The sequence below is a fragment of the Saccopteryx bilineata genome, chromosome 1, assembly GCF_036850765.1.
Source record: "Saccopteryx bilineata isolate mSacBil1 chromosome 1, mSacBil1_pri_phased_curated, whole genome shotgun sequence".
In the NCBI taxonomy this organism is placed as follows: Eukaryota; Metazoa; Chordata; class Mammalia; order Chiroptera; family Emballonuridae; genus Saccopteryx; species Saccopteryx bilineata.
This window is the reverse complement of record NC_089490.1, coordinates 361,626,333-361,650,606: the sequence shown is the minus strand read 5'-3', so window position 1 is coordinate 361,650,606 and position 24,274 is coordinate 361,626,333. Positions and strand designations below refer to the sequence as shown.

Genomic DNA, 24,274 nt, shown 5'->3' with positions numbered 1-24,274 from the left:
CAAGGAACTGCCCAGAAGAAAACAGAAATAGATACAGAAATAGCAAATAGGCAATCCGTTGCTTAATTTTAGTTAGTGGAGACAGAAAGCTTGAATATTAAGTGTGATCCCTGGGCAACTGCAGACTAGAGTCCCCTCTGATTGCAGGAAGTAACCAATTTGGGAATACCAGGAAGGAGTGAAAAGATATGTAATTAATTCAGATTAGCAGAGTATTGTGTAATGACATATTTTCAAGGGATTGAACACAAAAAAATACCTTGAGACATTAGGAAAGGAAAAGATTAGTAAGATTTTTATATTGATAGAACAATTCTCTAATGGATATTCTGAAGATTATCAGGTTCGGCTAAAGACTGCAATGTTGATAAACTCTCCAGCTTTTCTAGTTTGAAATACGTAGACATGGTTCCTAAAAAGACACCCTCAGGGAGGGCTGGCCTCAAGGGAGGCAGGATCTGCCTGGCCCAGTTGAGAGAGGCTGTGCTACTCAATGCCTAATGTCAATACCCTGCAAAAGGGCCCCAGGCTCGATGCTCCCTCGGGTTGGAGCTCGACCAGCCAAAGGACCGCACTTAGCACAGCGTACTCTGAGCCTAGGGAGACAGAAGTAACTGACCCGGGGTCTACACTCAGCCAGCCAATGGCCCTGAAACTGGGGCGGAACCTCAGAGTATCGGGCCAATGGGGTGCGGCGGAGCAGGAGCAAGCCCGGTCCCACGGCGGAGGGGGTTCGCAGGACCCAGCCCCGGCCATGTGGGAACTTCGCGTAGCAGGGGCGTTTGCGGCGGCGCTCGGCAGCGCGCTCTTCCTGCTGCTCTTCGCGCTGGGGGTCCGCCAACTGTTGAAACAGAGGCGGCCAAAGAACTTCCCGCCGGGCCCGTCGGGGCTGCCATTTATCGGCAACATCTACTCCCTGGCCGCCTCTGCCGAGCTCGCCCATGTCTACATGAGAAAGCAGAGCCAGGTGTACGGCGAGGTACAGCCCGACGGACCGCGGGCAGGGAGGGTCGGGCCCTCCTCCCGGGTGGGCTGGTTGCCGCCCTGGCCGGGACGTGTCGGAACTTCTCTCGGTGTTCGAGGCTTAGGGGGAAACCCACTTCCGGCGTCGGGGAAAGTCCTGGAAGCCGCGCCCCCGTCCGAAAGCCCCGCCCAGGCGGGACCCCCAGCCGCCCGACGCCCCGCGGGATCTTCCGGCCCCCTGAGCTGCCCAGGTTGGCTCCCGCGCCTGCGCTGTGGGCTCCTGGCGCGCCCGCCGTTGCGCTGGGCCTACGGGTACTGCCCTGGTTGGGACAAGTTTGAGCCCAGGTTCCAACCCACGGCCTCCGGGGGCAGTAGGATCTGAATTCTAGGACTGAAGTTAATGGTTAATGGAAGGTTCTTATTAGATGTTTGCATTTGAGTACGGCTGGTCTAGGTGTTTGCTGTGAGAATTAACAAGTATCTGGAAAGGCCCTGGCCGAGAGATGGGCTCTGGTAAATTATGAAAGAATGAATGAATGAATGACTGAATGAAAATCGCTGCGGAATCCTACAAAGTCGTGCTGACAGGCGGGGAGCAGCCTCATAGCACATCCTGAGACAGATGGTGACTGCGGTGGGCTAGCCTCCCTCCAATAAATGGACTCCTTTAAACTCATAAGGCCCCAGGGGGAGGTCTCCTGGTCCCCCCTTTTTACAGAGAAGGAAACTGCACCCAGAAATAGCCATGAGTTTGCAGACAGCCACAGAGCTGCTCACTGGCAGGGGAAAGGGCCAGCACGCAATCTTCTGTTTGGGAGGGTCCCTGACCCCAGGAGGAGGAGGCAGAAGTTCCAGAGCACTGGCACTGACCGAGCTCACCTGCTTTGAGTTTGTTCATTTATGTGCACAACAAACCAGACTCTTGCCCGGTGCCAGGGATGAAGAGGAGAAGGAGGCAAACATGCCCAACATCAGGGAGTTACAGTCTAGTGAGAGAAAGAAAATCAGTGTAATTGGCCATCACAAACTGTGATGAGTATTTTGAAGGATCAGTACAGCAGGGCTGTTGGCAACTTTGGGATTTAAATCCTTATTTAAACCAGGTTTGACAAGAATTATTCTAGGTTTCTGCAGCGCACTGATGGTTTATATCGCCAAAGGGAAGCTGGCCTTAGGAAAAGCAAACAATACTTAAGTTTTATTTTTCACCCTTAAGTTCTCTCAAGATTTGAGTGTGTTTTCATTTAATATATTTGATCTCTGCTGTGTTGGTACAAAGCATCCTAATATTCTAGAGAAATGATATGTGAGAGCATGAGACTAGAGGTTGAGTCCTCTTTTGTTAGATAAAATTTGACATTTACTTTGATTCTTAATTTTTCTCCTGCGCATAGTGAGTGCATAATAATAATAACTGACAACGGGTAAGTGCTTCTCAGATGGTCTTGGTTATTGATTACAGAACAATTAAGCCTACAAATTCAAACATTTTTAAACTGATTTTGTGAAATGGTGTCTTGCAGAACAGGAATATGTTTTTCTATATATAAAGAGTTGAGGCCCTGGCCGGTTGGCTCAGCGGTAGAGCGTCGGCCTGGCGTGTGGGGGACCTGGGATCGATTCCCGGCCAGGGCACACAGGAGAAGCGCCCATTTGCTTCTCCACCCCCCCCACCCCCTCCTTCCTCTCTGTCTCTCTCTTCCCCTCCCGCAGCCAAGGCTCCATTGGAGCAAAAGATGGCCCGGGCGCTGGGGATGGCTCCTTGGCCTCTGCCCCAGGCGCTAGAGTGGCTCTGGTCGCAGCAGAGCGATGCCCTGGAGGGGCAGAGCATTGCCCCCTGGTGGGCAGAGCATCGCCCCCTGGTGGGCGTGCCGGGTGGATCCCGGTTGGGCGCATGCGGGAGTCTGTCTGACTGTCTCTCCCCGTTTCTAGCTTCAGGAAAAAAAAAAAAAAAGAGTTGAACTGAAAGGAATGTTGTATTTACAGTGAACATTCTTTTCTGGAAGGTGGTAATCTAAGTCTCCTATCATAATAGATTACAAATTAAATTAGAAACATGCTGGAAATTTTATCTTAGGATAGGTACATTTGGTTCAATGTATTTATATTAAAGAATTTAGCATGAGTAAACATTTTTATTGTTGGTGCAGCTATTTGAGGCCACCATGGTACTTTACAAAGAGGGCTCTTTACTGGAGGTGGTAAAATCAAACTCTTTTAATAGCCAAGAGCAGTAGAAAAAAAAGGAACAAAAATGAAAAAGATGTATGCACTGAAGAGTGTTTACCTGACTACCACCTGTTAATTCTTTAAACTACAGCAGCATTTGACCTTTATCTAGTTGTAAAATACCGCCAAAGGTTTCCCATTATCTTAAAGGTGTTCTCAATTCTAACAAAGTCTCAAAGTTAATGTTAGTTGTCAATACACTATACAGGTATACTATACCTTTTTGAAAGTAGGAATAGACTATTATCTCCTATAGTTCTGGAAAATTGTAGAAAGTTGTTTATAGGGCATTTTTGTAAATGGAATCTTATTTTTACACTATCTTACTTTATAATTTGGAGATGTGTGCTCACTGAGAAAAACCTGGACTTGAAAATTGCTTATGAGAAATGACAATCACTTCAAGGGACATCTACTATTATGAAGTCTGTGAATTCAATTCTCCTTTGTAATTCTTGAAAGGAAGACAGCCAGTCCTTCATTTTAAAGGCAATCTTAAATAGATATGTACCACATCAAGAATTGCCATTTCCTTGGAGATTCACTCTGAATGTATAAGATTCTGCAGTGACTTTAATCTTAATCCAGATTTTGAGAAGCATTCTCTAGTTAGGAAAGTGGTAAACAAGTGGTTTTTAGAGATCATTTGCAGGGCATACATATAGGACAATAAAATAATTAAGGCAAGTGGAGTTGACAACTTATTAATTTATTTGTGTAGTAACCATTTATTGAGACCTTTATTCAAAGCACTGAACAAGATTCTATGTGCCCTGGCTGGTTGGCTCAGCAGTAGAGCGTCAGCCTGGCGTGTGGATGTCCCAGGTTTGATTCCCAGCCAGGATACACAGGAGAAGTGCCCATCTGCTTCTCCACCCCTCCCTCTCTCCTTTCTCTATCTCTCTTCCCCTCCCATAGCCAGGGCTCCATTGGAGCAAAGTTGGCCCAGGCGCATGGCCTCTGCCTCAGGCACTAGAATGGTTCCAGTTGCTAAGGAGCAACGCCCCAGATGGGCAGAGCATCGCCCCCTAGTGGGCTTGCCAAGTGGATGATCCCAGTTCAGCACATGCAGGAGTCTGTGTCTCTGACTCCCCGCTTCTCGCTTCAGAAAAAATACCAAAAAAAAAAAAAACAAAAATAAGATTCTATGGAAGATTCAAAAATGAAAGACTTAAAATCATTGATTCTAAGGAGTTTAATTTTGCAGACAAACAGAAAACAAGAAAATGAATGTTTCTGGTTTAAGGTAGTATTAAATAAGTGCCATGGGAGCTTCTAAGCACGTGTTGTGGTGGCTCAAAGGAGAGACGGAATGAACCAAGAAAAGCTTCATTGAGGATGGTCCCTAAAGACTTGGTATGGTTTGGATAGTACAGTAGTCAAAGAAGCATTCCAAATGAGAAAACAGCTCAAGCAAGTGTTAAAAAGTATGTGGCAATTATCAGTTTTCCTCAACAGCACTTTTCACATTCCCCTGTATTTACACTTAATCCACGGTGTTGTAATAATCTGCTTAATTGTATGCCTCCACCACTATTCACTAATTCAACCTATATTTGTCAGTTTTCATGAAGTGCTATATATTGTCCTAGGTGTGAAGATAAAGCAGTGAACAAAACAGAGATTGAAAACTTCCTACCCATGTGTAGCTTACATTCTTGCCAGGTGGGATAGGAGGAACGTAGTAAGATGGACAATATAAACATAAGTGAGTTATATAATATGTTCTAGTTCAGAGTATGAAATACAAGAAGTCCCCGGGTTATGAATGAGATAAGTTCTGTAGGTTTGAAAATGTTTGTTTATATGCACAGAAAGGTAAAAATAAATTCTATGTTAAGACAAACATCTCTCTAAGTTGCATTTATACAAAGTTAACTTAAGAACAAACCTTTCGAACCTATCTCTTTCATAACCCAGGGACTGCCTATAAACTACATTGGATAAGGGAGATGGAGAATGCTAAGGTGTGAAATTTTAAATGGGCCAGTCAAAGCAGGCCTCACTGCAAAGAAGGCATCTGAGTCAAGACTTAAATCAGGGGTCCCCAAACTTTTTACACAGGGGGCCAGTTATCTGTCCCTCAGACCATTGGAGGGCTGGACTATAAAAAAAACTATGAACAAATCCCTATGCACACTGCACATATCTTATTTTAAAGTAAAAAAAAGGGAACAAATACAATATTTAAAATAAAGAACAAGTAAATTTAAATCAACAAACTGACCAGTATTTCAATGGGAACTATGCTCCTCTCACTGACCACCAATGAAAGAGGTGCCCCTTCCGGAAGTGCTGCAGGGGCCGGATAAATGGACTCAGGGGGCCGCAGTTTGGGGACCCCTGACTTAAATGATATAAATAAGCAAACTATAGGAATATCTAGGGGAAGAACATTCCAGGTGAAGATAACAAGTACAAAGGTCATTGAAGCTGGAGTATGCCTTGTTGAGAATCACCTATAAAGAGACAAATTAAGAAGCTATTTTGATAGCATAGGAGAGAAATGAAGGTGGCTTGAATTAGAGTATCAGTGATAGAAGTGGTAAGAAATTGTCATATTCTGTTTATATTCTGAAAGTCGAAACAACATGACTACTGAGCAGTGATGTGGGTTTGGCAAAGAAAAAATGGAGTCAACATGGGCAGCTCATGGTGTAATGCCGGTGGCCGAGGCTCTGCAGGTTCACAGTGGATTGGGCAGACGGTAGAGAAACTGCAGAGCCAGAAAGCGTTGGGCCATTCAACAAAGTCTCACAACAGCAGACAAGCACACAGGCAGGGGAAAACCTTCTCAGGCAAACAAACAGCAAAAATGGCCCCTCACAGTGGCAGGCAGGCAGTCCGCCATCCACAGTTCCTCTGAGCGCAAACACCCATAGCCTATAGACCAGGGGTAGTCAACCTTTTTATACCTACCGCCCACTCTTGTATCTCTGTTAGTAGTAAAATTTTCTAACCACTCACCGGTTCCACAGTAATGGTGATTTATAAAGTAGGGAAGTAACTTTACTTTATAAAATTTATAAAGTAGAGTTACAGCAAGTTAAAGCATATAATAATAATTACTTACCAAGTACTTTATGTCAGATTTTTGCTAAGTTTGGCAGAATGAATCTTTATAAAACAACTTACTATAGTGAAATCTATCTTTTTATTTATACTTTGATTGCTCTGCTACCACCCACCACGAAAGCTGGAATGCCCACTAGTGGGCGGTAGGGACCAGGTTGACTACCACTGCTATGGACCGTACACATGTGGCTCAGCCATGTGCTCACACAACAGTCAGGCAGAGTGCTTGCAGCTGGTAATCCCGCGAGCAAGCCTAACACAGCTGCCCCACACATGGGTAGTTTGGGCCTGAGTAGCTTGAGGGATAAATGGAGTGGTCATTAACTGAGATAGTGAAAAATTGTGAGTAGAGCTGGTTTGAGGGAGGGTAAGAGATTTAAAGATTATAGACTTACTTCTAGAAGGTAAGTTAAGTATTTCATGTGTTCCTATTTTCTATGTCTGCCAGCATCAGAACTAGCTCATAATACAGTACTACTAAAAGTTACTGACTAAAGAAGAGAACATATAAACTTAATCTTGCATCATTTCATAGATCAAAACAGCTTAAGGGTAAGTTTTCCCAATTTTATACACAAACGTTTACCAAAGTCCTTGAGAACAGCTTAGTGTAGAATAGATACTAGTTCTAGTAATACTTTACTCAGATTTACCCTCAAATAGAGGGACATCTCAATTTTTTTAGTAAATATGGATTGTATAACAATTTTCTCAAGCATGGCTTCTCCTTGGCTTTTGTAATCCTTAGTGTCCACAGACGGACAGCTTTATTATGAAATGACTCCCCTGTTTGTTCTGCCTTCATATTAACACAGTTTTCAATCCCAGGGTCTTTTACCATCCTTTGGAAATCATCAGTCCATTTTTTGCCTCCATGAGGGCCCATTGCCTATTCATTAACACCACCTTTTTATTTTTTTTAATTAATTTATTTTTATTTTAGTGAGAGGAGGGGAGGTAGAGACAGACTCCCACATGCGTCCTGAATGGAATCCACCCAGCAAGCCCACTAGGGGCAATGATCTGCTCATCTGGGGCCCTTGCTCCATTGCAACCAGAGCCATTTTTTAGCTCCTGAGTTGGAGGCCATGGAGCCATCCTCAGTGCCTGGGGCCAATCGAGCCATGGCTGCAGGAGGAGAGGAGAAGAGAGAGAGAGAAGCTAGAGTGGAAGGGGTAGAGAAGCAGATGGGCGCTTCTCCTGTGTGTCCTGGTCAGGAATCCAACCCAGGACATCCACATGCCAGGCCCATGCTCTAGCACTGAGCCAACTGGCCAGGGCTATGCCACCCTGTTATTATCTTTGCTGTGATATTGTAATTTATAATAAGAAATGTACATTTTGGTCTTTGTCCATTTTTGGCACATTGCTCCTAAAACCCTTGAAATTTCCCAAGTATTAAGAGTGATAAAGCCTCTTTTGTTATTCATAACAAGTTCCTTTCAACCACACCTAAGTTTATGTTTATGAGGTAATTTTTGGAAAACTCAAAGAAGGAGCTTGTTTTTAGGAGAATATTAAGAGGGTTGGAACTTCTAAATCTTATCCCTTCCCCTAATTTCTGAGGAGGAGATAGGGGCTGGAAGTTGAATCAGTCATCAGTGGCCAATGATTTAATTGATTACTCCTAGGTAATAAAGCCTCCATAAAAATCCCTGAGTTACAGGGTTTTCAGAGCTTCCATGTCGGTGAAGACATGGAGTGAGTAGAGGGTTGTATGCCTGGAGAGTGCATGGAAGCTTCCCACCTGTTGCCCCATAACTTGCCCCATGTATCTCCACGTGGCCATTCCTGAGCTATATCCTTTTATAATAAAGCAATAATCTAGTAAGTAAAATACTTTCTTGATTTCTGTGAACCACTCTAGCAAATCAATTGAACCTGAGGAGGAGGTCATGCAAACCTCTGATGTATAGCTTTTTGGTGAGAAACACAGGTAGACAACCTGGACTTACGATAGGCATCTGAAGCGGAGGAGAACTCTTGTGGGACTGAACTATATATAACATGTGAAATCTGACACTGTCTCCAGGTCGATAGTGTCAGAATTCAGTTAAATTGTAGGGCACCCAGCAGTTGTCCCGGAATTGCTTGATGTGTGAAAAACCCACACAACCCGTCTTGGAAGTGTAGTAGAAGTAGAATATTGGGAGTAGAGGAGACACCTAGGAGGAGGAGTTTTTCCTCTACAGCAGCTAAAATTACACTTTTGGGTAAAATACTCCTTTTCAGACCTTTCATTACCGCCTTGGGAACTGAAAAAGTCCCACCTTTGCTCAGCTGAAACTCGTACACTCCCACTTTTGACTAATATCGCTGCTTGTGGCAGGAGGTTCATTCTCCTTCTCCAAGTTACGGATGTGCCTGCTGCTCATTTGGCAGGGCCTGTCCCTGTGCTAAAGACTCCATTGTTCAGCTGGTTAATTCTGTTACCACTTGGAGGTTTTCGTCACTGTTGCTGCTGAACTTCTATTCTGTCAAGCCCCCTGATTTTTGTTGTTTTTCCAAAGTAGTGTGAACCATAGCTAAATCTGCTCTACCTGTTTGCAGAGGAGAGGTTTGAATTAGTATTTTGGCTCTAAAAAGCTCTCAGCCAATGCCTGAGAGGATGGGGATAAGGCAGAGAAGAGGTGAGAAAAGGAAATTATTAGCAAGGAATGCATTGTTTCAGGCAAAATCACCCGTCTAAGGGGAACAAAGACGTTTCCCCAGTACATTAGCTATCTAGTGCTGAACAGGTAATTGCAGGTTCACTGGTTAAAGGTTACCTCCTAGGGGAGGCTGAAACTTCAGTTAACTTAGATACTAAGTCCTGTTTTGCTGACATGGGGCTTAACACAAATGATTCCATTCTGAGCCTGTTGTCTCCTTTTAACAGTAGTCATCACATAGGCACAGACGGAGATCCCTCAGCTAAGGGGAAGGGGAGACAGAATTCCATGCTGTGCCTTGCTGGAGCTTCTCATGTGCCTTACCACAGGTTCAATTACAATGTCGCACCTCATAGCCAGGCCCATAAGGGACTAGTCCAGTGGGAGTACAGTGCTACCTTCTCTGTGGAATGCAAAGATAAGCAAGGAAAATAGTAAAGAATAAAACTTGAATGAAAACAACCAGGGTCAGGTCCCAGCTCTGCCACTGCTAGTAATGAGGTTGGGGACGACAGCCACCCTACTTTATCCTTCATTTATAAAATACTCATAATAAAACTTTCTTCCAAGGTCATATTCCCTTAGGGCAGCGGTTCTCAACCTGTGCGTTGCGACCCCAGTGGGGTCGCCTAAAGCCATCAAAAAATACATAATGAGTATCAGGTATTTACATTCCAAATCATAACTAGCAAAATTACAGTTATGAAGTAGCCACCAAAATTATTTTTTGGTTTGGGGTCACCGCAACATGAGGAACTGTATTGCGGGGTCATGGCATTAGAAAGGTTGAGAACCACTGCCTTAGGGCCTTCTTTGCTAACTTCTTGGAGTTCAGGGCCCTGTATACAAATGGGCCTAGCTGTAATATGTTTATACCTCAAAGTTAATCTCTGATGCATTTGACAATCTCCTTCCCTACCTAAATCTGGAATAATAAATGATATGGAGATGGTACTGCTTTCCCATTCATCTTGGATATAAAAGGAAATTCCTAGATATCATTGAATGTTTTCAGTTGGAATGCATCTTAAAAGAACATCTATCAGTGGTAGTCAACCTGGTCCCTACCACCCACTAGTGGGCGTTCCAGCTTTCATGGTGGGTGGTAGCGGAGCAACCAAAGTATAAATAAAAAGATAGATTTAACTCTAGTAATTGGTGTTTTTTTTTTGGGGGGGGGGTGTATTTTTTTTCTGAAGTTGGAAATGGGGAGACAGTCAGACAGACTCCCGCATGCACCCGACCGGGATCCACCCGACATGCCCACCAAGGGGCGATGCTCTGTTGCAACCAGAGCCACTCCAGCACCTGAGGCAGAGGCCATAGAGCCATCCTCAGTGCCCGGGCCAACTTTGCTCCAATGGAGCCTTGGCTGTGGGAGGGGAAGAGAGAGACAGAGAGGAAGGAGAGGGGGAGAGGGGGAGGAGTGGAGAAGCAGATGGGCCCCTCTCCTGTGTGCCCTGGCCGGAAATTGAACTGGGACTCCTGCACGCCAGGCCAACACTCTACCACTGAGCCAACTGGCCAGGGCCTAACTATAGTAAGTTGTTTTATAAAGATTTATTTCGCCAAACTTAGCGAAAATTTAACATAAAGTACTTGGTAAGTAATTATTATTATATGCTTTAACTTGCTGTAACTCTGCTTTATAAATTTTATAAAGTAAAGTTACTTCCCTACTTTGTAAATCACCAGTACTATGGAACTGATGGGCAGTTAGAAAATTTTACTACTAACAGAGATACAAAAGTGGGCGGTAGGTATAAAAAAGTTAACTACCCCTGACCTAAATCAAGTACAGTATTTTCTGTGGCAGCCCTGATGCCCCAAAAGGTGAAGGGTTCTGCAGAGGGTCCTATATCTGTTTAATTGCAAAGCTTAAACTAGAACCCAGGCATTCAGAGTCTGGTACTCCTTCCATTATATCATTTTAAAAATCATGTCTTCAGGCATTGAATACATAATGAAATCATAGTGTTTGATAGGCCTTGTAGAGAGAAGGCACTCTAAATACCTAAATACTGGTATTGTCAGTTGAATAATTACTTACATTTTCAGGGAAGTAACAAATCTGGGAGAGCTGGCTTAGTACATGTTAATTTCTATGGTTATATTTCTTCATACATTTTGCCTTTTAAATGTTGTTTTTCTTCTGAAAGATCTTCAGTTTAGATCTTGGAGGTATATCAACTGTGGTTCTAAATGGCTATGATGTAGTAAAGGAATGCCTTGTTCATCAAAGTGAGATTTTTGCAGACAGACCATGCCTTCCTTTATTCATGAAGATGACAAAAATGGGAGGTATGTTATTTTTACCTACTTAGTGATTTATTAAACTGTTTTAAATCACATTTCCTATTTTATGTAAATTTAGCACATAGAGTTAGGATTCTGTTGTACTGACTAACAGGAAAGTATTAACTAGCTAATCAGTTTAGGCTACAAACCCTAGTGTTGAGTACTTTTAGGCTCCATTACAGTCATACAGGGGTGGGTAAAAAAGTAGGTGTACAGTTGTGAGTATGTGAAACAGTTTATTCTTGTATTAGTATTTATTAATGTTTTATTTTTTATACAAGCAACTATAAATCTACTTTTCCCATCCTCTCTATTTTAGTTATATGTTAATTCTGTTGTAGTCCAGTTCTTATATTGTAAATAATGTTTGAAAGAATTAATACTAATAAATACAGGTTTTGTGAAACAAGTTTGGAATACACACGCATGCATGCACACATGAATCAAAAATGCCTTTGAAAGCCAGTCTTGGGTACTTGGTAACATTTTTATCATCACTTTGCTTATAATATTATAAAACCTGAAAAACCAGCTTTCCTTCCTTCCTTCCTTCCTTCCTTCCTTCCTTCCTTCCTTCCTTCCTTCCTTCCTTCCTTTTTTCCTTCTCTTCCTTCTCTTCCTTCCTTCCTTCCTTCTCTTCCTTCCCTTCCTTCCTTCTTTCCTTCCTTCCTTTTTTCCTTCTCTTCCTTCTCTTCCTTCTCTTCCTTTCTTCCTTCCTTCTCTTCCTTCCTTCCTTCCTTCCTTCTTTCCTTCCTTCCTTCCTTCTCTTCCTTCCCTTCCTTCCCTCCCTCCCTTCCTCCCTCCCTCCCTTTCTTCCTTCCTTCTCTTCCTTCTCTTCCTTCCTTCCCTTCCTTCCTTCCTTCCTTCCTTCTCTTCCTTCCCTTCCTTCCTTCCTTCCTTCCTTCCTTCCTTCCTTCCTTCCTTCCTTCCTTCCTTCCTTCTTTCCTTCCTTCCTTCTCTTCCTTCCCTTCCTTCCTTCCTTCCTTCCTTCTCTTCCTTCCTTCCCTTCCTTCCTTCCTTCCTTCCTTCCTTCCTTCCTTCCTTCCTTCTCTTCCTTCCTTCTCTTCCTTCCTTTCTCTTTCTTTCTTCCTTTCTTCTTTTCAGAGTCTTAAAGAGGCTTTAATGATGGCAGCAACAGGGTAGGGTGGGAAGGTACAGTACTGGTCTCACAGTGACCAATGACTGAAGGCTAGAAAGGAACCAGGACATCTCAGTGGATGACAGTATATAGATATTCACTGACAACCAGATGCTTTCTCCTACTACATCCTGTAACTTGACACTATGAGTCTATGAACTTATGACTCCCAAAATTCTAATGCAATCCTGGGGAGGCCAAGAAAACTGAATTTGTATAAACTCAAGTCTGTGCCACCCAGTAGCAAAAGACTTGCAATATAAATTAAATGCAGTTATAAAAAACAAAGGAAAGTTCTTGGACACCTCATTTTGTCAACTACTAATCAATATGACATGTAAAGGAAGAATTGTGGTATTTATATGGTTTAATGTTGATCAGTGTTAGATGATTCCATATTCAACAAGGTAGAAAAGCTAAAAGTTAACAACTATCGAGGAGAAAGCAACAATAGTGTAAAAGTTTTTATAATGTGTCCAATATTCTCCAGTTTAATGAGAGCTTCACACTTAATTTTAATTTTTTTTAATGGATTGATTTTAAAGGGAGGGAAAGAGAGGGAAGCATTTATTTGTTGTTCCACCCAATTGTGCACTTACTGGTCACTTCCTGTTCTACTCTGACCCATGATCAAACTTGCAACCTTGGTGTTTTAGGACGATGCTCTAACCAACTGAGATAACTGGCCAGTACTCACACTTAATTTTAATGAAAAACTTATTAATGCCTTGCTTAGGCTAAAAAAGACATTGACTGAAAAGAAAAAAATTAAAATTAACCATACATCACATCACAAAGCAAATCAACTAATGCAAAGAAAACACTAGTTTTTTAAGGCCAAATTCTTAGGCCAGTATATAATGTTACTTGTAAACAATAATATAAATAAAAATCAAATTTTAACCTCTGAAATAATTTTCTAAATCATTATAATTATACAAAAGAGAAAATTATACCACACTTATAATAGAAGATCTTTAAAGAAATTATAAAAATGAAAGTGTGATCAGAGGAATAATTTGGGGCAAAATAGATATTATATATTTTTCAAAGCTATACATTTATAGCTTGGACTATTTTTATAATAAAGATAAAATAAGCCTTCAACTTAGGGTTTTCAAAAATAATAAAATAAAAATAGAAAACTTTATCTGTTATTTTAAGATACATATGCATTGAACTCTGAGAAATCAGAGCCACTATTAGCCCACTGTTTGGGAAGGAGTTGTTCAAGCACACAACTTGGCTAGTTAGTGTAGGGTAATAACAGGGCACCTCTGTACCTTCGTGTACACGTATCCTATATGTATGTATCCCTTTCCCTAGGGCTTGCTCTCCTCTCAGTGCTTTTACATTACATAAGCTCTTCCCTCTGCCAGCAGTGATATTTCCCCAGGTATCTGCTTGACTTACTCTGTCATCTCCTTGTCTTTTTAATGACACCTTCTCAGTGTGGCTTTCCCTGACCATACTGTATCTGCTTCCTTGCTATATAGTTTATTTGTTCATTTGCCTTTCTTAACTGTGTGTAAGATCAATGGGAGTAGGGATCTTTTGTCTTTTTTTTTTTTTTTTTTTTGTATTTTTTCTGAAGCTGGAAACGGGGAGAGACAGTCAGACAGACTCCCGCATGCGCCAGACCGGGATCCACCCGGCACGCCCACCAGGGGCGATGCTCTGCCCACCAGGGGGCGATGCTCTGCCCCTCCGGGGCGTCGCTCTGCCGCGACCAGAGCCACTCTAGCGCCTGGGGCAGAGGCCAAGGAGCCATCCCCAGCGCCTGGGCCATGTTTGCTCCAATGGAGCCTTGGCTGCGGGAGGGGAAGAGAGAGACAGAGAGGAAGGAGGGGGTGGGGGGGTGGAGAAGCAAATGGGCGCTTCTCCTATGTGCCCTGGCCGGGAATCGAACCCGGGTCCCCCGCACACCAGGCCGACCGGCCAGGACGGGATCTTTTGTCTTTTTTGTTCATTGATATATCTGTGACACTTTGAATACTACCTGAAACATAGTAGGTGCTTCATAAAGACACGTTGAATGAGTATCTGTTAAATGAATAGTCATGTGGGAGTATGGAAAGAGAATAAAATATAGGAATATAAGATTGTTGCACAGTACTAAAGACCCACTTGCCTGACCAGGTGGTGGCGCAGTGGATAGAGCGTCGGACTGGGATGCGGAAGGACCCAGGTTCGAGACCCCGAGGTCGCCAGCTTGAGCGCGGGCTCATCTGGCTTGAGCAAAGAGCTCACCAGCTTGGACCCAAGGTCGCTGGCTCCAGCAGGGGGTTACTCGGTCTGCTGAAGGCCCACGGTCAAGGCACATGTGAGAAGGCAATCAATGAACAACTAAGAAGTCGCAACGCGCAACGAGAAACTGATGATTGATGCTTCTCATCTCTCTCCGTTCCTGTCTGTCTGTCCCTATCTATCTCTGCCTCTGTAAAAAAAAAAAAAAAAAAAAGACCCACTTATCTTTAACTTTATCAGAAGCTCCATATTTAAAAATTGTTGCAGCCTGACCAGGCAATGGCACAGTGGATAAAGCGTCAGACTGGGACACAGAGGAACCAGGTTCGAAACTCCAAGGTTGCCAGCTTGAACACGAGCTCACTGGCTTGAGCATGGGGTCGCTGACTTGAGCATGGGATCATAGATATGACCCCATGGTTGCTGGCTTGAGCCCAAAGGTCCCTGGCTTGAGCCCAAAGGTCCCTGGCTTGAAGCCAAAGGTCACAGCTTGAGTCCAATGTCGCAGGTTTGAGCAAGGGGTAACTCGCTCTGCTAGAGCCCCTGGTCAAGTCACATATGAGAAAACTATCAGTGAACAACTAAGGAGACTAAGGAGCTGCAACAAAGAATTGATGCTTCTCATCTCTCTCCCTTCCTGTCTGTCTGTCCCTATCTGTCCCTGTCTCTGTCTCTCTCACTGTCTCTGTCACACAAAAACCAAAATAAATAAAAGTTGTTGCACAACCATTATTGGAATATAGATTACATTAACACCTCATGTAGTTAAGAGAACATGACATTTTTCCCCATAGGTATGCCTGTGTACCAGTTATGAATGAAATTTTGAGTAAAATACATGTTTCATAAATATAAGTACTAAAGATGTTTTTTCTCTTTATAGTTAATTTAAAGGAAAAATATTTCACAGAAGCCATATCAGAATGGCAGAGTATAGTATGGAGACTCAGAAATTTTAAGGCAAGAAGTATCAACATTGGGAATTTGATTTTCATATATACTTCTGTCTTAGTTTGGGCTGCTATGACAAAAATACCGTAGACTGAGTGGCTTAAACAACAGAGATTTATTCTCACAGAGCTGCAGGCTGGAAAGTCAAAAGCAAGGCACCACCAGATCTGGTGTCCGGAAAGAACCTGCTTCCTGACGTGTAGACAGCTGCTTTCTCTCCGCCTCCTCATTTGGCCAAAGCTATCATCTCTTTTCTTGTCCCTTCTTATAAGGGCACCTATTGCATTCAGTAGTGCTCTACCCTGGTGACCTAATTACATCCCAAGGGTCCCACCTTCTAATATCATATTGAGGGTTAGGCTTCAACATATGAATTTTGTGGGGACACAAACATTCAACCATAGTACTTTCTTTTTGGCTTAAGTATAGATATTTTCACTACCTTGACACTTCATTCAGGCCACCCTGATCTCTTCCAGAGTTATCTTAGGTAACATATACATTTAACAGAAAGAAATTTGTATTCTAAAATCTAGTCTCTTAAAGCAGAAAATATCTCTATCTAGAAATATGATTTTCAGGTGTTTGTTTAGTCCAAAATAAAATTTTGTCCATAGACCATGCAGTCACTTGTCTTTTGTAAATTATAGTGAAAGATGGATAATAAAGTCATCTGGGTATAGTTCATCCAGGTTGAATTACATAAGACTGTCCAGTTCTTGTGATGGGAAAATTATGGGTCCTTTTTGCCTGTCCCCAGATGATAAGTAGACAAGTTTTATATGTTTATAATACTCTGTGGCTAATGAGTAGCAGAAAATAGGGCTTATCTACTGGGTCTAGCTTTAGTTTTATAGAAAGATAATTTGGAGAAGAATGACTATTCATCTTTTTTTTTTTTCTCCATAGACTTTTTAGCTGTTAGATACAGGGATGTAGGAATGATAAAATTTTTTACCTTTTTTGTTTTTTCAGGCTTACTCAATTCCAAATATGGCCGAGGATGGGTTGACCATAGAAGATTAGCTGTAAACAGCTTTCGCTGTTTCGGATATGGCCAAAAGTCTTTTGAATCTAAAATTTTAGAAGAAACCAAATTTTTTATTGATGCTATTGAAACATACAAAGGTAGACCTTTTGACTTTAAGCAATTAATAACAAATGCTGTTTCAAACATAACCAATCTGATAATTTTTGGAGAACGATTCACTTATGAAGACACTGATTTTCAGCACATGATTGAGTTATTTAGTGAAAATGTGGAACTAGCTGCCAGTGCCACCGCCTTCCTATACAACGCCTTTCCGTGGATTGGCCTCTTACCTTTTGGAAAACATCAACAGCTGTTTAGAAATGCTGCTGTGGTCTATGATTTTCTCTCCAGGCTTATTGAAAAAGCTTCCGTCAACAGAAAGCCGCAGTTACCTCAACATTTTGTTGATGCTTATTTAGATGAGATGGATCAAGGTAAAAATGACCCATCGTCTACTTTCTCCAAAGAAAACCTGATTTTCTCCGTGGGTGAACTCATCATTGCTGGAACCGAAACTACAACCAATGTGCTACGGTGGGCAATTCTTTTCATGGCCCTTTATCCTAACATTCAAGGTGAGGATTCTCTTGATCTCAAGGTCTGAACTTAAATTTAGGATTCACACATGTTTTAGGATTTTTAGCCGTGTACAAAGCATTTTACTTAGGAACTCCTGAGTTAACTGAGAAAATATTAGTAGCTATACAGAGTTTTCAAACATATTATCTCAACTCATATAAAAATCTCAGAGATAAGTTTTATTATGTCTCTTCTATAAATGAAGAATAAAGTAGAGTGGCTGATGTCCCCAACCTCATTACTGGAAGTGGCAGAGCTGGGAACTGACCCTGGTTGTTTTCATTCAAGTTTTATTCTTTACTATTTTCCTTGCTGAAGGTGAGATGTTATTCCAATTCTAGGTTTGTTTGGTTTTTATTACTTTTAATGCATTTTTCACAACAGTGTTAGAGCATTGTTACTGGTAGTACAAGATATATGGTATATGTATTTAAATAGAACTCTCAAATTATGAAAAATCTGAATGTGAGTATATCCATTATTATAATGGACTTATTATTATGTTATTCCCTGTTTTGTTGCAAAGGCAAATTGTATTACATATAATATTAGATATAATAACTAAAAACACTTTTTCTCTAACAGGACAAGTTCAGAAAGAGATCGATTTAATTATGGGACCCACTGGGAAGCCTTCTTGGGATGACAAATGCAAAATGCCTTATACTGAGGCAGTTTTGCATGAAGTTTTAAGATTCTGTAACATAGTGCCATTAGGGATTTTCCATGCAACTTCTGAAGATGCAATTGTATGTGGTTATACCATTCCTAAAGGCACAACAGTAATTACAAATCTTTATTCTGTACACTTTGATGAAAAGTACTGGAGAGACCCAGAAATATTCTATCCCGAGCGATTTCTGGACAGCAGTGGATATTTTTCCAAGAAGGAAGCTTTTGTTCCATTTTCCTTAGGTAAGATAACTTTCACAGGGGCATAACTTTAGGACAAAGTATAATGATGGTTCATCAGTAAAACATTTTAGTCTGAAGCATTCTGTATGTTCCAACTCTGAAAACAGCATTGAATCTTACAGGAGAGAACAGTTTGATTAGAGATCATTAACACTTGTTTCTACTCTATATAAGCAAGTTTTCATTTAGTCTTTAGAAACTGTTGAGAGCTCTGGCTTCTTCTGAAACTTTTTTTGCATGTTGATTTTTGGCTTATAATCAAAACTTTCAAGAGCTAGAAGGTCAGTAACGAGTAGCTTGAGAAACTGAGATCCAGGGAGGGGAATGACTCATACTTTGAAGTGAAAATAGAACCTAGCTCTCTTGGCTGTCAGTTTATTATACCTTATCCCCAAAAGTACTGCTCCTCAGTGAAAAAGTACCCAGGTTACCAGACCCAAGGAAGAGGGACTGGAAGCATCCTTTCATTGGGGAAGGGTACACATTTAGCCTTTGAAATGAAATTACCTTCTTTTGAATCTAGAACAAAATGTCACACTGAGTTAGATCTTTCATGGCATATTTTAGGCTCTCTTGCAATGTGCACAGAAATTGGAGGATAGATTAATAAGTTTATAAAAGTCTATGATTTGACCAAAGAAGGTAAAGAAATGGATTCTGGGAGATGAAAAGCTAAGTTCTATTCTTTGGAGTTTAGGAAAATTCTTCAATAAGAATAACCTCTTCTGACTTTTTTCCAGATTTCCTGAATAGCATCCACATATTAGGCATAAATTTTGATAAATATGTGGACTTTAAAAAATGATAATGTCTGATTTGTTTTTGTTTAGGAAGAAGACATTGTCTTGGAGAACAGCTGGCTCGGATGGAAATGTTCCTGTTTTTTACAGCATTGCTTCAGCGGTTTCACTTGCATTTTCCCCATGAACTGGTTCCAGATCTGAAGCCCAGGTTAGGAATGACATTGCAACCGCAGCCCTACCTCATCTGTGTGGAAAGACGCTGAAAATACATGGATGTTGCATGGAACAAGGTTATATGTTCGCCTTACCCCTGAACGTCATTTTATCAGTGTGTGTGTTTGGACAAAATCACAGCATCATAAAGCCAAATTAACACACGTGTCTTTGAAAACAAAACCAGGCAATAATAGGCATCAGCTATGACTTTTAAGGTAGAATCATCTGCTTTGGAAAACAAAAGTACAGATGACAGGTATTTCTTAAGATACTAAGATTTGCCATAGATGCCTTAAGCAGAGCCCGACTTCTCAGCTTCTGCTGAGCACCAAGTACCCCTCATCTCTTCTTGACTCAGTCTTGCTCCTACCTTGGGGCTTTGCTTCCAAATGCCAATGCCAACTCCCTTCTGACCAGGTATTGTCATTAATAGTTTGTGCAATATTAGTCCAATTTAATCAAGAACTAAAGAAATTAGAACCCAAATGAGTTTGGACTACAGTGATATTTTAGACATGGTGGCAAATGATAGAAGAAATATCTATGTATTTAATGTAGAACCTACCAGTGTTTTCAAATCTTGCTCCCTACTATTTCTTTGTAAGAATTGCATTAGTCTTGCCTGACCAGGCAGTGGTGCAGTGGATAGAGCGCCAGCCTAGGACACTGAGGACTCTGGTTTCGAAGTTGCTGGCTTGAGCACGGGCTCATCCAGCTTGAGTGTGGGGTCATAGACATGACTCCAGGGTCACTGGCTTGAAGCCCAAGGTCTCTTATGTGAGCCCAGGGTCTCTGGCTTGAGCAAGAGGTCACTGGCTCTACTGGAGCTTCTAGTCAAGGCACATTTGAGAAAGCAGTCAATGAACAACTAAGATGTTGCAGCTATGAGTTGATGATGCTTCTCATCTCTCTCCCTTTCTGTCCTTGTCTAGCCACCCGCCTAAAAAAAAAAAAAAAGAAAAGAAAAAGAATTGCATTACTCTTCCTACAAATAACCCTTTAGTATCCTTCTCCAAAGCAGCAGTTCAATAGATAGGATATTACAATAACATTAAAATGAAAACAACATGTAATGATTCTTTGTAGGCACAGTCGTTTTCCCTAGTACCATTGTTTTCCAAAACCAGGCACAGGGCTTAAAGATTGAATTCTTTTGACTTTTAGAGGTCTTCAGGTATTTCTTCTATTACTGTTATCTTTCTAAAGATAAAACTATTCAAGTCCAAAAGTGAGGGACTTCTAGTAATAATTATGCCAGGAAAACAAGTGACTCTTTTGATCAAACTGATATGTATATTCCAGTAATAGGCTTCTTTTTTGTGAATATTATTTCTGCTAAAGTTGTAGATTAAGTGTTCATGCTCTTGTAACTTGGCTCATGAAGAGTTTGTTGCAGCCTCTGAGTAAAATACACATAACAGGGACTTCTGTTAAAACTATGAATTTAACCTTAGTTTGACCTAATCTGTTCCAAATTTTCAAGTTTCTCTGTGATAAATCAGGAGTTTTCTTCTGCTATATTAAGATGTTTCTAGTTGCAAGGGGGAAAAAATCCTGTGCAAATTTATTTAAATAATAAAGGAGAAACATAGAAGTAGCATAGCAGCTTTAGGATACGTAGCCATGTCCCAGGTGGAATCAAAGATTCTGTTTCTTTGTTTTTCTCAATTTTGCATTCCAGGTGGCACCAGCTTTAAAGGCTGGCTCCAGGAATTTGATGTGTTTTGACTACCTCCTAATAAAGAGGGTGAGCTTGGACTGTTTCTGTGAGAACAAGGGAACTTTTCAGATGTTCCCCCAAAGATTGTTCTTTGCATCCCACAGGTCCTAATGTATACATTTAATATGATGAGGGTATGTTTTTCATTGAGCTAGACTAGCTGTCTATAAAATTTACATGAAGAGGTAAATGAATAGCCATAAAAGGAATAGCAATGTAGGGGTTAGCCACATCCACATCAGTTATTGAAATATATTCTGCTCACAAAAATTAGAGGATATTTTAAAAAATATTTTATTTATTGATTTTTGTTTTTAGAGAGAGAGGAGTGAGAGAGCAAGACAGAGAGAGAGAGAAGGGGGAGGAGCAGGAAACATCAACTCCCATATGTGTCTTGACCAGGCAAGCCCAAGGTTTTGAACCGGCGACCTCAGTGTTCCAGGTCGACGCTTTCTCCCACTGCGCCACCACAGCTCAGGCCTAGAGGATATTTTATAGCTTCATATTTATTTTGAAATATCCCCTAATTTTTGTGAGCAGTATATGCATTTTAAAGCTTAAAAATTAAAATAGTGTGATAATGGCATGAATACACAGAAATAGAATAGAATAGAATAGAATAGAATAGAATAGAATAGAATAGAATAGAAAATAAATAAAAATATAGAAGAATGTTTAGTCAGTGGAACAAAAATGGACTTTTACTTTTTAAGTTAGAGGAGGAGAGATAGACTCCCACATATGCCCCAACTGGGATCCACCCAGCAACCCCTGTCTGGGGCTGATGCTCAAATCAATGGAGCAATCCTCAGCGCCTGAGGCCCACGCTCGCTTGGACCAACTGAGCCATCCTTAGTGCCTGGGGCCAACGCTCAAACTAATCCAGCCACTGGCTATGAGAGAAGAGAGAGAGAAGGGGGAGAGAGAACGGGAGAGAAGCAGATGATCACTTCTCACGTGTATCCTGACCAGGGATCAAACCTGGGACGTCTGCACACTGGACCAACGCTCGATCCACTGAGCCAACAGGCCAGGGCCAAAAATGGACTTTTAAATAAATGATATTGGTGTTGGAACTACCTGTAGTTATTTTGAAAACAGTTAAAAATTTGAATCCATCTCTCACAGCATATGCCTTACTATACAACAGATTGCTCAGAAGTGTATGTGAACAAAGCCATATAAGTGCTAGAAAACATGAGTGAATTCTTTTTAATTTTGGAATGAGGAAGCCTTTCTAAACATATCTGAAACTCCAGAAGCCATAAAATAAAACTGATATTTTTGGAAGCTAGCTTCACATTCTGTATGTTGGTTTTCCTGTTTTTGTTTTGTTTAACATGATTTATCCTGGATATATCTCTTCATATCACTATATAGAAAAGATCCTTATTTTTTACATAGCTGTAGACTATTGCAGGATATACTATGGAAACAGAACACACAACAAAAAACATCATAAACCTTCTGCAAGGCAAACAACACCATAGGTGGAAACAAGCTGGGAAGAAATATGCAAATCTTATCACAAAGGGCTGATCTCCTAATAGCATAAGAATACAGAAGAAAAAGTTTCACACTGCATCAGAAAACATTGGTAATCGACATGAATAATTCACTATCACATTGTGAACATCTAAAAAGATATCTTTATTCATAATAAAAGAAATGCAAATGTAAACTTTATTGGGATAACATATCTTATCGACCATATCAGCAAAGAGTTTGGAATTTGACAGCACAGTACTGTCAAGGCTGTGTTAAAGCATGTACATTCATACATGGCTGGTGAAAGGTCAAAGTCACACATTTCCTGTGGAAAGAATTTAGGCAATCTCTATCAAAAATAGATGTATTCATCTTTTGACTAAAAATTGTAATTCTTAGGACTGTCTCCTGCAGATAAACTTGAACACATAATGAAAGGACATAAGTGCCAGGCTATGCACTGATGCACTTATTATAATAGCAAAACAAAATAAAGAAAGCTACTGTAACAACACATATCTTAATAGAAGAATGGTAGAATAAGCTGGTATAAACCGCATGTACAGCCAGAGGCTGCCACCATCGTGGCCATTCACATGCAGGTTCTCATTGCATTCAGGTAGACGGTAAAGAAACAGTGGAGCCATTCCATTTATTAAAGTCTTGCACCAGTGGACAAGCAAACACAGGGAAGACCACTTCCTTCTCATTTAGAGCTCCCAAAGCCCTAACATATTCTCCAGTTCCACAACCAGGAGAATCTTCTCTGGTTTCTCCTAGAATCAAAGGTCCCACCAGTCTTAGCAGAGCTCGCAAAGCCCTCAGCTCTGGTTCCTCATTTGCACACCTTCTCTCTCTCTCTGCAAAACATCAAAACATGGCTTCTTCTTCAGCACTCTGCATTCTCTCTCTCTCTCTCTCTCTCTCTCTGCAAAACTTCCTAGGACCATAAAGAACCCTCTTACAGCAAACATTAGCAAAACAATAGCCCCTCCCAAGCAGGAATGCAATCTGCATTTTGCAATCAACTGCCCTGCTCTAAGGGCAAGCACACACATGTGGCTACCCAGCACCATTTTTTAACAATAAAAGTGAGCAAACAAAAAAATACAAATTTAACAAACTCATTTTCCCAACACTGCAACAGAATATTATACAGCTATGTAATGATATGTAGAGATTCTCCAGGATAAATCATATTAAAACAAAAAGGAAAACCAACATATGAAATGTGATAGCTTCCTAAAATACCCCCAATGATCTTCACCTGATATACACAACTTTGTGAGTCATGGCTGGTCTATGTGACCAACAGAATGTGATGGAAGTGATGCCATGTGACTTCTAAGGTTTGTCTAAGGGCATTGCACCCTTTCACCTTCTTCCTTTTGAGTGGTCATTCTGGGGGGAAGTCAGTCACCATACCATGATGACACTCAAGCAGTCCTGTGGAGAGTTCCACATGGAAACTGAGACCTTCCACAAATTGCTAGGATCAACTTGTCAACCATGTAATGAGCCATCTGGAAGTAGATTTACCTCAAACCTTCAGATGACTGTGTTGTAAAGTACCATGCCCCCAAATGTTGTAAAGTACTGTACCTCATTTCCATGGTTTTACATAGAGACACCAAGTCCAGATGAATTTTGAAGGGTTTTATTAAAAGGAGATTTTTTAATATGCCGGCCACATATGACTGACACGGGGCATAACAGACCCACATTGTGGAGCACCAAATGTATCTCAGAGGCTGGTTATATACCCTTTGACCACATACAGGCTGGGGGGCGGGGCATGACACAATCGTTAACAAGCTTATAACATTTGTATAGGGGATTTATAAAAAACGTTAAAACTTTCAATGTAACACAATGGTGATGTCATTTTACATATTAAAATACATTCATAAACCTTTTAGTGTCTATCTTTCCTTCTTTGCCTAGAGGTACACGTTAATCCCAGGATTCCAGGAGGGAGAGCCAAAATCAGTGTAGGGTGGTATGTAAATTTTGTCTCTTATTGAAAGG

The 24,274-nt window shown here is 41.2% G+C and overlaps 1 protein-coding gene across 2 annotated transcripts; it reads left to right on the top strand.

The window, feature by feature from the left end:
• Positions 1-717: 717 nt before the first annotated feature.
• CYP2R1 (cytochrome P450 family 2 subfamily R member 1) lies at positions 718-24,130 on the top strand. 2 transcript variants are annotated; one of them, XM_066251016.1, is made up of 6 exons: positions 718-979; positions 11,078-11,219; positions 16,528-17,160; positions 17,750-18,079; positions 18,910-19,112; positions 20,720-24,130. In XM_066251016.1, the coding sequence occupies exons 1-5, from the start codon at positions 755-757 to the stop codon at positions 19,083-19,085; spliced, it is 1,506 nt and encodes a 501-aa protein (XP_066107113.1). In that variant the 5' UTR covers positions 718-754; the 3' UTR covers positions 19,086-19,112; positions 20,720-24,130. The 2 variants fall into 2 exon arrangements, with proteins under 2 accessions (XP_066107113.1, XP_066107112.1); XM_066251015.1 differs by having other exon boundaries at positions 18,910-24,130.
• The last annotated feature ends 144 nt before the right edge of the window (positions 24,131-24,274 follow it).